Here is a 13963-nt window from a genome sequence, read left to right on the forward strand (position 1 = left end):
ATTTCTTGAATACGCTTAAGTACCGCTTTTCTTTGGTTTGCAGCAATAAGTATTTGCGTGGAAAAACTTACCAGCACGACACAGACGTTACTCCAGTTGCTAGCCGTAAGGCGAAAATGACGCTATCAATAAGACCGAATGTTTAGCTTCAATTTTTCTTTAATACTATTTCCAGAATACTTAAGAGTGCATTCCGAAATTAGCTTCTAGGACTGTCAGCAATTTTTTATCTTTTTTGCGCACCCGAGTTCGTGACTAGCTCTGCCTCTGTCCTAGGGAATTTTTAGCACTGCTAGCCAGTTCCGAAACGTACCCTTAGTATTAATCAGATTTTATCAGTTTTCGAACTTCCATCGTCACGTCAAGCATAGTTTCAGCAACTAATCATTTATTTTCATTTGCGCATGGGTAAGTTAATCAGGGTTACAAGGTAGACCTATAAGACATACTGGATAAAACTTATTGAATTGCAGTTAGTGAAAAAAACGAAGGAGATATCATTTCTAACAATATATTTCAGTAAAATCAAGTTCTTATTGTTGTATGACGTACTAAACTAGATGCGTCTTCGACTTACGTATTTTTTTTCTAATACAACTTTTGCATAACGAATCTCAAATGAATCCACGGTCACAGCTAGCTGTACTGTTCATCCTGAAGGATACAGCAGCGATATGAGTAAAAAGGGTTTTAAAGTCGACTGTATACAGATTCGTGAACAACCATGGATGGTTTTATATCCCTTGTCGTTGCGCAACCTGAAAGTGACATATAAATATAAAGAATGGGATGGCAAAAAGAGAATTAATTATTACAGTCGAGCCACCCCGCGATATCGTACCTGAAAGCGCGTAGGCCTTATCGATTTCTGATCTAAGTATCTCTAGTACGGAACTCGCCCCTTGTTCTCCGTTACACGCAAGACCCCACAGCATGGGGCGACCGACGAATATCTGAGAATAAAGCGAATGAAACAAGGATATGCAATTGTTAATAATGTACGATGCCCTGGCGATTTAATTTACCATTTTAGCGCCGAGCGCTAGTGCTTTGAATACGTCGATTCCTTGCCTAACGCCGCCGTCCAAATACACCTCTGCTTTGCTTCCCACAGCTTTTACAATTTCCGGCAACGCCTCGATCTGTAGAAGATTACGGTAATACGGTTATTATATTATTCACATTTTAATGAGGTCAGCGGCAGATGCGAAATTGATTAGCAAACTTGTGGGTCGTTAATCGTGATTAAAGAAAAAGCATCAATACCGACCGATGCTGGAGATCCGTCGATTTGCCGCGCCCCGTGATTAGAAACCAATATTGCGCTTGCTCCGTGTTCTACTCCCAGAATTGCATCCTCGGCCGTGAGCACACCTTTCAACACAATTGGCAAATGGGTGATGCTAGAAATAAAGAAGAACGTCGATGAATAATTTACACGTGAGCTGTATTAAGTACATGTATACACTGGCACAGCAATACATAGTTGAGATAATTGACTGTGAGAAGCAAGCATAACGAAGACATGCGCCGCAACTAACTGACCTTCTTAACCAGTCAACATCTTCCCAAGATAATGAAGCATCAAACAGACTCAAACTGTACTCAGAGAGTCCAGATTCTTGGTCAGCAGAATTGATTCTATCTGATTTTATTCCTTCAAAATTGGCTAGCCTGGAAAATGAAAATTGTGATCAAAATGAATAAAATTGTTCTGAGTGCTCCAGATTTTTATTGTGCATACTTTACCGCTTCAAAATCTGTAGCTAATGATAAGGATTACCAAGCCCGCCGTCATATATTTAAAGCCAAAAATAATCTAAAGAAAATATCATATGCAACAATGCGACTCCAATGTAAATAAAATAAACGAAAAAAAAATAAAGACATTTGCCTACATTTCAATTGAGTATTGGTAATTATAGATTGTGTTCAAACTTAGGGGTTGATTTTAAGAAAAATCTGACTGAATAATCATGCGATAACCTTAGGTGATTAGGGAGGGAAAATTTGTTTCGTCGATCAGCTCTTCTTTCGCCAAACATTGGTGTGTCGACCGTAAGAACGAGGGCTTTGAATCCTGCGGCCTCCGCTCTTCGCACCAGACTAACAGTGACATTTCGATCTTTATAAACGTAAAGCTGAAACCACTTTACTGCCTTCGGGGCTGCCTCTGCAACTTCTTCTATGCTGCTCGTCGATAGAGTCGATAGAATGAATATTGTCCCCGCAGCAGCAGCGGCTACGGGAGAAAAATAGAGCAAACATTTTAAAGCCTGCCGCACACGGTGCTTGTTTTCTCGATTTTTACATGCTGGATTGCTTGCTTGATGTGTTTTGTGTAAATGGCACGCAAGCAATCCAGCACGTAAAAACCACGAAAATAAGCATCCTGTACGGCAGACTAAAATTATTAAAATATCAATTAATTATTAGTAAAATTACTAATGCGAAGTGTCGTGTATTGACATTTCATACATCTTCCATCTCCCTAACCTCTCATTGGTTATCCTCCCCCGGGCCATTATTGAGTCTAGGGATTTTTGTGTGATGGCTTTGTCAAACTGCAAACGACACACGAGTCAAATGTCGGTCAATCAGAGCGCAACGTTTTGCTCAAGCATAATCGAAACCAGCTCGCTGATTGGCCAACACTTGTCGCTCATTGCGTGCGGTGTCTTCATGAAAGTGCGCCCATAGTTCAGAGAGAAACACACGACCACGACAACGGAGCACACGACGGTGATCCGCCAAATATGCCTCTTATAGGTTATGCGACCAACAGTGTATGTACATTTATTTTAAATTGGCTATAAACGATCCTGGGAGACTGTGTATTAGTTTCTAGCGGGATAATTGACGCGTAGTTCTCAAACATACGTAAGTATGGTGTGAACGAAATACGATTGTTTAGGGAATTGTAGTGCGTCAGTGACGGCCGGCAATTGACAAGCAAAACGAAGAGGACAACAACAGGGAAATCCTTTGTGGCGATAGCGATTGGTATTTTCGAAGTGATAGGCCGAAGTTATAAAATATCATAAGATCGCGAAGAGGCGTGAGTGTCGTGGAGGCAGGGTGGTGGGGGGAAGTGTGACAGGAGAGACACGTGGACTGCCTGTCAGGAAATAATTTATATCAGCAAGTCGTGTGTTCAAATATTGAAATAACGTTTAGAAACAATTTAAACACGACATGTCCGAGGCACGATGCGACGCAACATAGTGAGTCTGGTTAAATTCCTCTTTCTTGCATTCGTCACGATCTTCCTCACCGTCGTCATATTTCGATACGTACGACATCCACAGTTCCGTACCGATTTTATACCCCTTCAGGATCTTGTTCGCGATCGTAGGGTCATAGGTAGTGATAAACGTGAATTTCTTCCCCATCCCGATGAGCTTATTGGGGGTTCTGCACTCGCAGCTCGCGGCCAAAGCGATGATAACGAACGCGGAATGGTGAGCATTATTACTTGATATTACTCGATGATGGAATTCTTAATTCCATTGCACCACCCCCCCCCCCCCCCCCCTCCCACCCCTCTTGTTTCAACATTCCTAGTTGACCCTTACAGTTTCGTACCATTTCCCCAAAGCTGACAGAAATACCCTGTCAAAAATTTTCTACGAAGTTGTAAGGCAATGAATTACAAACGATCCCATTCCAGCAGTTTTTTTCCGGGTTTTAAATATACTTACACTTATAAAGTATCTATCAATTTTATGCTATTGTGACTAATTCTTATTCACAATTTTAAGTTGAGAGACATTATAAAAGCTCATAGTTTATCTTAATTTTTTACATTTACACATCATTATCACCTTTGCAAATTGAGTACACAGTCAATATAGTACCGAATCAGACCGGATGTGGTCAAGTTGATAGTAAAAAGACATTAGTGTAGATACAGTCAAACCAGAACTACAATTTCCCCGTTTATCAATCCCTCCCAACATACGTACGAACCTGAAATGTTGAATTTGTTTCGTTTGCTGAAGCAGGATACGGCCGCAGAGAACGTTAAGATGGACTGGCACGACTACGAGCAAATATCGCGAGAAAAGAAGAGGGTTGGCCTGGGAGAGCACGGCCTTCCCGCATCTCTGTCAGGAAGCGACGACGGGGTGAAGGCATCGCTGTACAAGGTGAACGGATTCAACGCGGCACTAAGTGATAAAATATCGTTGAATCGTTCGGTCCCGGACATCCGAAACGCCGGATGCAAGGCGAAGAAGTACCTCAAGAACCTCGATCAGGTCTCGGTAATAGTCTCGTTCCACAACGAGCATTTCAGCACACTGATGCGAACCTGCTGGAGCGTCGTAAACCGTTCGCCAGCCTCGCTTTTACGAGAAATAATATTGGTCGACGACGCGAGCACGAAACCGGAGCTGGCCGGTGAACTGGACAGATATGTGGCCGCGAATCTGCCAAAGGTCAAAGTTATCAGGCTGCCGACAAGGTCGGGTCTGATACGGGGCAGGCTGGCCGGTGCCAAGGCCGCGACGGCCGAGGTCCTCGTGTTCCTCGATTCTCACACCGAGGCCAACGTCAACTGGCTGCCCCCTCTGCTCGAGCCTATCGCCCTCGACTACAGAGTTTGCGTCTGTCCGTTCATAGACGTGATCGCCTTCGAGACCTTCGAGTACCGGGCCCAGGACGAGGGGGCCCGGGGCGCCTTCGACTGGGAGCTTTACTACAAGCGACTGCCACTGCTGCCTGAGAGCGCGAAACATCCAACCGAACCGTTTGAGAGCCCCGTGATGGCCGGGGGTCTTTTCGCGATAAGTACTAAGTTCTTTTGGGAACTTGGAGGGTACGATACCGGGCTCGATATTTGGGGCGGTGAACAGTACGAGTTGTCCTTTAAGATCTGGCAATGCGGGGGACGGATGTACGACGCCCCGTGCTCGCGGGTAGGTCACATTTACCGCAAGTTTCCACCTTTTCCGAATCCCGGTCGCGGCGACTTTCTGGGAAAAAATTACAAGCGCGTTGCCGAGGTTTGGATGGACGAGTACGCGGAGTACATATACCGCCGTAAGCCGCACCTGCGGTCCCTGGATCCCGGGAATTTGACCGAACAACGAGCTCTCAGATCGAAACTCGGCTGCAAGTCGTTCAAGTGGTTCATGGAGACGGTCGCGTTTGACCTCGCCGACGTCTATCCGCCCATCGAACCGGATGATTTTGCCTACGGCGAGATAAGGAACATCGGAGCCCCGGAATTGTGCCTCGATTCGAAAAATAAGCACCGGGACGAGGATATTGCTGTTGAGTTTTGCAAAAAGGACAACGCGAAGTTGGCTGGTGAACAGGAGTTCCGATTAACGTGGCACAAGGACATACGCCCGAAGGGGAAAACGGACTGTCTGGACGTTTCACGGGGCGACGGAAAAGCCCCGGTGACCCTCTACCCTTGCCACGGGAAGCAAGGAAACCAATTGTGGCGCTACGACGTGGGGAAACAGTGGCTCGTTCACGGGTACAACAACAGGTGCATGGACCTGGATCCTGCCAGAAAAAAGGTGTTCGTTACTGCGTGCGACGCCTCGGCATCGACCCAGAAATGGCGAATTGAGACCGTCGATATGAAGGCTATGAACAATTGGGAAAATTCGGGTCCTAAAGGAAGCAATTGACGCTGATTACGGTTATTAATTTTCCTGTTTGATACGAAGTTGAGAACTGTATATTATCTACCTTGGTGTCCACTGGTTTGTCGTTAAAATTATAATTATAGAATGCGCAGCTGGCTATGCATGAAGCGCAAGCATGTATAAACAGGTGTAATATTTGTATATGTTTTCAACTACATGACGATATATGCAGGAGATTAAAATAACACTTTTCTTTATCTGCAAAACATTACTTCCTATTTCTTGTACGATATTGTACTGGTTTACAAACCACTTCATTTCCAAACAGTATAACAAGTAATGCGATGATAGAGTGCATTTCAGCGTTGAATCTTATATGTAAAGTGATTTTAAATTTTAATAATCAATCACAATTATGTGTACATACGTACATGACACATGCTCAATCACCCGCAATTTTACCAGAGGTGTGCAACTATATCGTTGATTTTTCACCAAATGTTTATTGATAGGAGTTTCGCGCGGGTCAAGGGTTTATATGGTTTATATGTATACTATATCTATTAATCAGTGTACCCCGTATTCTAATTACGCATTAGTTAATAAAATTTTCGCTGTAAGTCAACGTATGCATGACATTTCATCAAATTTCTACACATCTATTACATACATAGGTATGTAGGAAATATGCTGCGATAAGGCGCAGAAAAAACATATCACCCTTCACAATTATCGTGAAAACGATATATTGTTGAAGGCGTAGATATTTTTTGCATAGTGCCTTGCTATTTGATTTACCTTCGAGATTACGTAGCAACGTAGAAAGTTGTTTAATTGAACCAATTCAAGCTGCCAGTCTTGATAAAACAAGAAACACATTGGATGGATGATAAATATGAGTTAGAAACCAACCGCGTTACAATCAGCTTAGGAAAATCGTATTATACATAGGTGTTCGTACAGATGCGTATGTATGTCATTATATCTAAGTAAGAGAGTATAACTTTCAATCCTGATGAGCAAATTATGTCAATAAAGCGATTGCAATTATTTTTATATGTACATGATTGTCGTGAAGAGTCAATAGATTCTTACATGTTACGATTTAATAAAAATTTTACGTTTTGTGCCAATAATGATGCATTTTATTTTTTCTTCCACTTACGTTAAGAGTTTTTATGACCCGCTTTTAAGATTACTCCATATCGATTACTTTTCTTTGTATAGTAAATATCGATCGAAACCCGTTATTTTCCGCATCCTTGCTTTCAAGCAACTTAACCGAGGAATTGGCCAATATTTTCATACCCAAAAGATATCTTTGTTTGCATCGAGATGAGATCAATTAAATTGAACGAGTGATACATACATACCTCTATAAACAATAAAAAAAAAGATTACGATATATACAAAATTACTAGTTATATTTCCATGTCAAGAAATGATGTACCAGACTGAAACTATTCACATAAGATTTCAAAATTGATCATTTTGTGGAGCATATGCATTAATGGCGGTGCAGTTGGCACAATTTCGAATACACAGCTTTAAACATCGTTCGTATAAAAACGCAACACTCATTATCGAGGTCAACGCTATCTAAATGTGAATACATGAATGGATAACACTTATTAGTGCAGAATAAAAATTACGGCTCACAGACACGGTTGCAGGTAGAAGAAACATGTGGCATACACGGTAATCAATTACTGCCGTACCTGCGAATTGAACCAATGAAACTCACCCCTGACGTTTGCGCATTCTCCGTCTGGATGCGCCATCCGTTGCATGGCTGTCGGTGAAACCCCCAAAGGCATAGAAACCTTGTGTCCCAGTACCACAGTACTGATATCGCGATTTGCAACATTAACCAACACTCTTGGCTTAATTCGGTACCTGCAAAGAATCGCGATAGGTTACTGAAATGTAAGTACGTACATGTACAGAACAATATTATGTAAGATGCAGACTCGTGGCCGTATTGACGAAATGAAATCAGTTGCACGGCGCGTGAAACTTCAATCAAATAGAACCTGGGGGAACCCCAATAAGAATTAAATTTTCCTCCTATTCTTATACAACATATTTCAAATAACCCTTCCGACAAATTCTGTGTCTAAACCATTGGGTGTGTTATCGTAATTTTCATCATACGTTACGACTAATGCAAAAGTACGTTATTATAGTGTTGGTGAAATTTTACCACCGTTTTATAAATTTGATCGGTACTTTGACAAAGGTATACATAATCCAGTGACTTACTTCTGAAATGCGTCGACGTTCAACCTGAGGGTAAATTCTTCTCCAGCGCCACTTTTGTAGTAGTCGCGCACGATCGACGGCAATCTCTTCAGAGCTTCTCTTTCGTAGTCTTCAATACATACCAGTTTCCCAGCCATTTTTTCCCACACTCTGTATACATTTAGGCATCCGTTAAATAAATTTTGGACACTATTGTAAATTGACAGTCCTCAATGCCGCTCGAATATATTCTCTCAAATTCATCTGAACCTCCACGACCATGATTATACAAGCAAGCGACAGATTATACTGCACATTCTACATTTATGTAGCGCAGTTCAGGATCCACATAATGATACCTCGATGAATGAGAAATTATTTCAACACAAAAACCATTAATAGTTGAGCAAATTCATTACGCCCACGGTATATTACATTATGAAAACACAGACGCGCGCGCGATTATCTCAGATTATCGAAGGAATTGCAAAGAATTTTTGAACGATTTTTATTGATCTACGCGACACATCAAATACCTAGATACATACATGTCACTGGACAATTCCGTGGCTTTCTTTTCTGTATCGTGATTGATGCGACTGTGGTTTTAGTCAATCGACAGTGCTGGCCGTTTGATTCTTTACAAGCAATTATATGACTGTTATAATGCGTTTAAGACGTGCCATCGAATCTCGGAAATGGGGGGGGGGGGGGGGGGGGGAATGTTGCTTATCTATTGCCAATAGTCTACGTACCCCGTTACAGGGAGGTCAATGATTATCGGGTAGAATGGATGGCGGGTCACAACATAAAATATATATATAATGTCGCCGTTGCTGTGTAAACGTTTTCGAATATGCCGGTGGGATGAAGAAGGAGTACACATAAGTTGAGGCATGATTACTTGTCGCAGCAATTGTGTAACAATCACGTAATGCGTGTACACTGTATATACGTCGATTACATATCATGCCAACAGTCATGTACATACATACATGTTCGATAGAGCATGCTGCATAATAATCGCTCTTTCGCGTAACTAACAGAACCGAAACGGCGAAAATTATCTGAACTGTGTTTTGCGCATCGGAATATTACATTGTTATTATACGAATACCAGATTGGTATTGCATTGTCGTTGAAAAGTATGGATGGAAAAATTTAACTTGATGACGGGTATAATGTATGTAGATTATAACAATGAAGTAGTGGGACATAGGCTGATCAATTCGTCGAATAAATGTATGGTAATATTCTCCGCAAATACACACTGAATTAGACGCGAGCGGAATTTTAGGAAAGATAGTGATAGAGCAAAAGTCAAGGACTAGATTAGACAAAGATCGCAATAAAAAATAGCAGCACAGTGTCGGACAGAAAGTAAATCGATAAACGAAATGATCTGCTAGAATTCCCGCCCTTAATGATAATGCCCTTTTTAATTAATTTGAAATAGTTGTAGGTTCGAATTTAAAAGCATATAATATATACACATCAGTTTTCACATAACGATACGCAAATGGCCGCGGTGAACCGTAAAATGCTGGAGACGCCTATTCAACTATGACTCGAGCAAAGAACAACAATTTCTCCAAGGAAGACATACCGCATCGGGACTACAGCTACGCAAAAATATCAAAGATCAGACTTCTATTATCAACAAAATTAAGAACGTCATCTACACGATCATGATCAATTGATCGAGATTGGAGACATACAGAAAAAAAATATATGATATATTTGGAAAAATTATTCAGATACTGGATAGATATACATTTTTTTCAATATTCATTCGACTTGTTAAGGAAGTTTCACTAAGGTTTTAACTAGCTCCTGGAAATGCAAATATGCCAATTAAATAGAATATTTTTTCGCTAAATGAATTTTTACTCTATATAGCTAAATTATCATTTCTTTCCTAATTGTTAACTTTTTCTTTCTTTCTGTAACATGCAAAATAAAATTTAAAAATGTGTAATATTTAACATTTTATTACATTTGTTAGAAATAATACACAAACACTAAGGTTTTATTTCTATAAAATAAATATAGCCTTCCTTATCATATTTAGAAGTAAAACCTTGTTACATATGCCGACGCGCACAACCTGCACAATTCGTTTGCGATCATGACACGCTGCCCATTCGCGGTGGTAGCGTGCGGTGCAAAAACTTCATATTATAGGTATACCTACCCTAGATAAGTATGTATATTATACTATTTATATGTATATTGGTTCATATGTATACCTATAAAAGACATGAGTGTATACAGACAAATATACTGCAGGAGTTGTAGCGTCGGTCGGCCATATAGGTAATTATATACGGGAAAATCAAATGCGTTGATAAATGCGCTATTAACAAATATTACACAAGTTACGTCACTGCTATCTTTACACATTTCTCCTTACTTGCGAGGAGAGGTAAAAGGCAAATGAGAAAGAGGTGAAGAGAAGAACAAGGAGAGGATAAAAAATCGAAAGTAGGATCGAGGTAATGTAAAAAAAATAGGAATTATACTACATTTGATTCGCAATCAATTAATGATGGTATTCAAGTACACCTTGTTACTACTTTCGATTCCGTTTCTTTCGGTCCAATTTCTCGGAGTCCCAATTAATCGCTTATATCAAATGAAGTATAATTAAACGAAAAAAAAACGCACGACGATTCGAACAAATGACTAGGTATGTCGTTCGGTTTACCGAATTATAATTGCCAGTTATAAGTTATGTAAGTCAATTATGGTCAATTTAACTTGGCCCTCTCGTTTGGAATAATCCTCAAAAATTACAGACATGACTCAAAATCACGATGTAATGTAAGTATAGTATCATATTTCATAGATGGCAATGTAGAAGATCGCGTCACAAATGCACATTGAATTCTTTGTAGAATACTAATTGGAAACACCAACGTTACACTCACCGAATTAGTACTCGAAATTGATTAAAATCATCACGTTCATCGACTAAAGTCAATATCCTTCATAACCAAGTTAAAAAAAAGTAAAACAAAAAAAAATTAATTAATAAATAAAAACTGTTCGCATTCAAGTACCGCGACTTCTAGCAATTTTAACCGTTAATTTAAATTTTCGTCGATCTTAATTTTGACAAGAAATCTGACAGTGGAAGGAATAAGTGCGCGCCTGTTTCTCAATACTTCGTATGTGTATGTATGTATGTATGTATGTATGTATGTATGTATGTATGTATGTATGTATGTATGTATGTATGTATGTATGTATTAGGCTCTCAAGGAGCCAATATGCGATTGCTCACTAACAATCTTATAACCCACGTCTGGATATTGTAGGTATGTATGTTCAATATGTGATGCAGAAAGAGTGAGCATGTAATCAGTAAATGGTGTATTATAGCATTGCGCAGGTACTACATTTAATTTTTCGACGTGGTTCGTTTGTTCATTATTATTATCATTATTTTTGTTGTATTTCTAAGTTGAAAGAGCTACAATTACCTATGTGGCTTACAAATCACAATTGAATCTTGAACTGCCCGAAGTAATTAGACAATTAAAACACGCGCTCATTAATAGTAATAATAATAATAATAGTAGTCGCAGTAGTAGTAGTAGTAGTAGTAGTAGTAGTAGTAGTAGTAGTAGTAGTAGTAGTAGTAGTAGTAGTAGTAGTAGTGTAGTAGTAGTAGTAGTAGTAGTAGTAGTAGTAGTAGTAGTAGTAGTAGTAGCAGTAGTAGTAGTAGTAGTAGTAGTAGTAGTAGTGGTAGTAGTAGTAGTAATGGTAGTAGTAGTAGTAATGGTAGTAGTAGTAGTAGTGGTAGTAGTAGTAGTAATAATAATAGTATTAATAACAACAATGACAGGATCATTGTCAATAATAAATATAATAATGATAATAATAACTATAATAACGAGTAACATGAGTAATCAGTAAGTTGACTATAGGCAATGACGACCATAATAACATATATGTAGATCAGTGAGAATAGTTATTGGTGGAAACTTAACACCATCGTCACCATCACTATCATCATCATAGGTATCGTTGTTGTTCTCGTTATTATCATTACTATCATGCGCGGCTATCATACTATATGTTATCGGCGTTATCACAATATTAACGTGTATTCATATAATTATGTATTGATTTCAATATATTCTTATTTCTTTTTTAAAAATGTCATATCTTCTATGTATGTACACATGTATTTGATTAGTTAGAAAAACGACACTCTTCCGGTGTTTCATAACAATACCTTACATAATTATTATATCATTGGTACAGGATTACAAACTGGTAAGTGCGCAATAATAATTTCTATTATATTTCAAACTTGTGTTTTTTATTCTTCAATTTGTTTCTTTATTCGTCATCTGTTTCTGTTCTATTCACACAGCAAAGCCTAGGTACCACGAAATAATCATGAACAATCTTTCACGAATTTACCTACCAGAATCAAACCCCTCCTAACTCTGTAACTGCGAGTGATTTTATATACATGTGTAGATTTATACATACCTATGTGCGTATGTACATAAACATAATGTATATCTTACATACATACATATATATGTATAAATATTACTGTATTACGAGAAAAAGCAGAGAGTAGTAAGTACGGTGTTCTTTGTTGATTTGTCAAAGTTTGGTAAAAGTATATACATATAATATACTGTATTTATACGATACTTCGGAATCGTCGTTGAGTTCTTTCGCAATATATACCTATATATATATGTGTTTGTGTGTGTGTATATATACATACATACACGCACGCACACACGCTCTCACACACACACACACTATACATAGCTACTGCAAAGTTGGGTCGTTCGTCAGTAAGTAATGGGTGAGAAAACGCAAATTAATAATTATTACGCGTGTCTGACATCCTCACAAGGTGTTGCTGCTATCCTACATAATACGTATGTATTATATTTCTACAAAAAATCAAAACCCAAATCGAATCACGCAGTTTTTCCAGTGTTTGCCGATCAAATTATTTAATACTCTTTCAGTGAATGAATGACCTAACATGTTCAGTGAACATATAATATCGTGTGCCATTGAACATCAACAAGTTTTTCCAATTTTTTTTTCATTGAATCCTACGAATTATTTTTTTCCTTCTTTCAATTTGATACAGTACATGGAAATTATTCTACAGCAGGCCACCGCTCTTGTTTATTACTTTCATTAGACTCGGTAATATGTATCTTCATGGAGGTATTTTTGGCTGACACTACGTGAAGAAATTACGTCTGGCATGTAAATATCTCTGATATCAGTCTACGTTTGAGACTGATAATTTGGTACATTCCAGCTAACACACTCTAGTTGCAATGTCGTCATAAAAACAAATGGTTCGGATTCGCGTATAATACTTACACCAATTAATTGTTGAATACTAAGAAGTCAATGTGGGATAGAGCTCCAATGCAACATCTTGGAAGTATATTCATATGAAGACATACCATGTAAATTAGTTTTAGGTGCAATTGTTGATCTTCGGTGGACATAAAATTAATTAAAATGGTAATTACACCTATTTAAGTAATATTTCAAACTACTTAAACGAGCTGCGGAATTGAATATCATTAACAACGATACTTGATAGTGGAGAATAGGAGTTAAAAAAAATATGATAGGAAAGAATCAAATGGGGAAGAGACAACGTGGAGTCCAAGAGAAAGTTGGGAGGCATGGAAACTAAAAATCTGCCTAGCCTGCGAACTGTGTATAAAAACTGGGATTCACAGATAATTCTTTCATTGTCAAGGTGAAAACTGAAAACATAATAATATAGTGACATTTATAGAAAGCAGTTGCGTATTTACAAATCGTGAAAGATTCAGATGTTATGCCACTCTTTACCTCTAAACGATCCGGGTGGACTTATTTACGCCTGTACACGATGAAGATTTTGCACATATCCAAGTACCGCGTTGCGTTTAGCACATAACTTGACTCTCTGTATAGGGTTAGCGGTTTTACATCATTGACCGTTTCATGGCGGTGGACGTCATGATCTGGTTAGACTCATAATAATTAATAATATTATCTGTGCAATAACTATGTATAACGTATGCTGTTAATTCGCAACAGTTCCCGATATTTTCATGGCATTTATA

At 38.8% G+C, this 13963-nt stretch overlaps 2 protein-coding genes and 1 long non-coding RNA gene across 4 annotated transcripts; 1 reads left to right on the forward strand and 2 right to left on the reverse strand.

Annotated features, from left to right (window-relative positions):
• Positions 1–688: 688 nt before the first annotated feature.
• On the reverse strand, positions 689–8546 carry LOC124406029 (hydroxyacid oxidase 1). The gene is made up of 9 exons (XM_046881343.1): positions 8393–8546; positions 7866–8015; positions 7348–7499; positions 1987–2242; positions 1546–1674; positions 1271–1403; positions 1026–1142; positions 842–953; positions 689–758 (listed from the first exon to the last, which is right to left on the reverse strand). The coding sequence occupies exons 2-9, from the start codon at positions 8000–8002 to the stop codon at positions 691–693; spliced, it is 1104 nt and encodes a 367-aa protein (XP_046737299.1). The 5' UTR covers positions 8003–8015; positions 8393–8546; the 3' UTR covers positions 689–690.
• On the forward strand, positions 2742–6473 carry LOC124406028 (N-acetylgalactosaminyltransferase 6-like). Of its 2 annotated transcripts, none has more exons than XM_046881341.1 (2): positions 2742–3461; positions 4002–6473. In XM_046881341.1, exons 1-2 carry the CDS (start codon positions 3210–3212, stop codon positions 5643–5645), a joined length of 1896 nt encoding a protein of 631 aa, XP_046737297.1. In that variant the 5' UTR covers positions 2742–3209; the 3' UTR covers positions 5646–6473. The 2 variants fall into 2 exon arrangements, with proteins under 2 accessions (XP_046737297.1, XP_046737298.1); XM_046881342.1 differs by having other exon boundaries at positions 4005–6473.
• A 3668-nt stretch (positions 8547–12214) lies between the features above and the next one.
• On the reverse strand, positions 12215–13730 carry LOC124406021. Its single transcript, XR_006929148.1, has 2 exons — positions 12634–13730; positions 12215–12520 (listed from the first exon to the last, which is right to left on the reverse strand). It is a non-coding gene; the product is annotated as an uncharacterized LOC124406021 (long non-coding RNA).
• Positions 13731–13963: the final 233 nt, after the last annotated feature.

This window comes from Diprion similis, chromosome 4 (assembly GCF_021155765.1).
Source record: "Diprion similis isolate iyDipSimi1 chromosome 4, iyDipSimi1.1, whole genome shotgun sequence".
Taxonomy (NCBI): Eukaryota; Metazoa; Arthropoda; class Insecta; order Hymenoptera; family Diprionidae; genus Diprion; species Diprion similis.

Coding starts and splice junctions, on each gene's coding strand:
- LOC124406028 (XM_046881341.1), top strand. CDS start 3,210: ATGCGACGCAACATAGTGAGTCTGGTTAAATTCCTCTTTCTTGCATTC. Junction 3,462..4,001: donor ATGATAACGAACGCGGAATG/GTGAGCATTATT, acceptor CGTTTGCTGAAG/CAGGATACGGCCGCAGAGAA.
- LOC124406029 (XM_046881343.1), bottom strand. CDS start 8,002: ATGGCTGGGAAACTGGTATGTATTGAAGACTACGAAAGAGAAGCTCTG. Junction 7,500..7,865: donor AACGTCGACGCATTTCAGAA/GTAAGTCACTGG, acceptor GATTCTTTGCAG/GTACCGAATTAAGCCAAGAG. Junction 1,404..1,545: donor GATGTTGACTGGTTAAGAAG/GTCAGTTAGTTG, acceptor CTTTATTTCTAG/CATCACCCATTTGCCAATTG.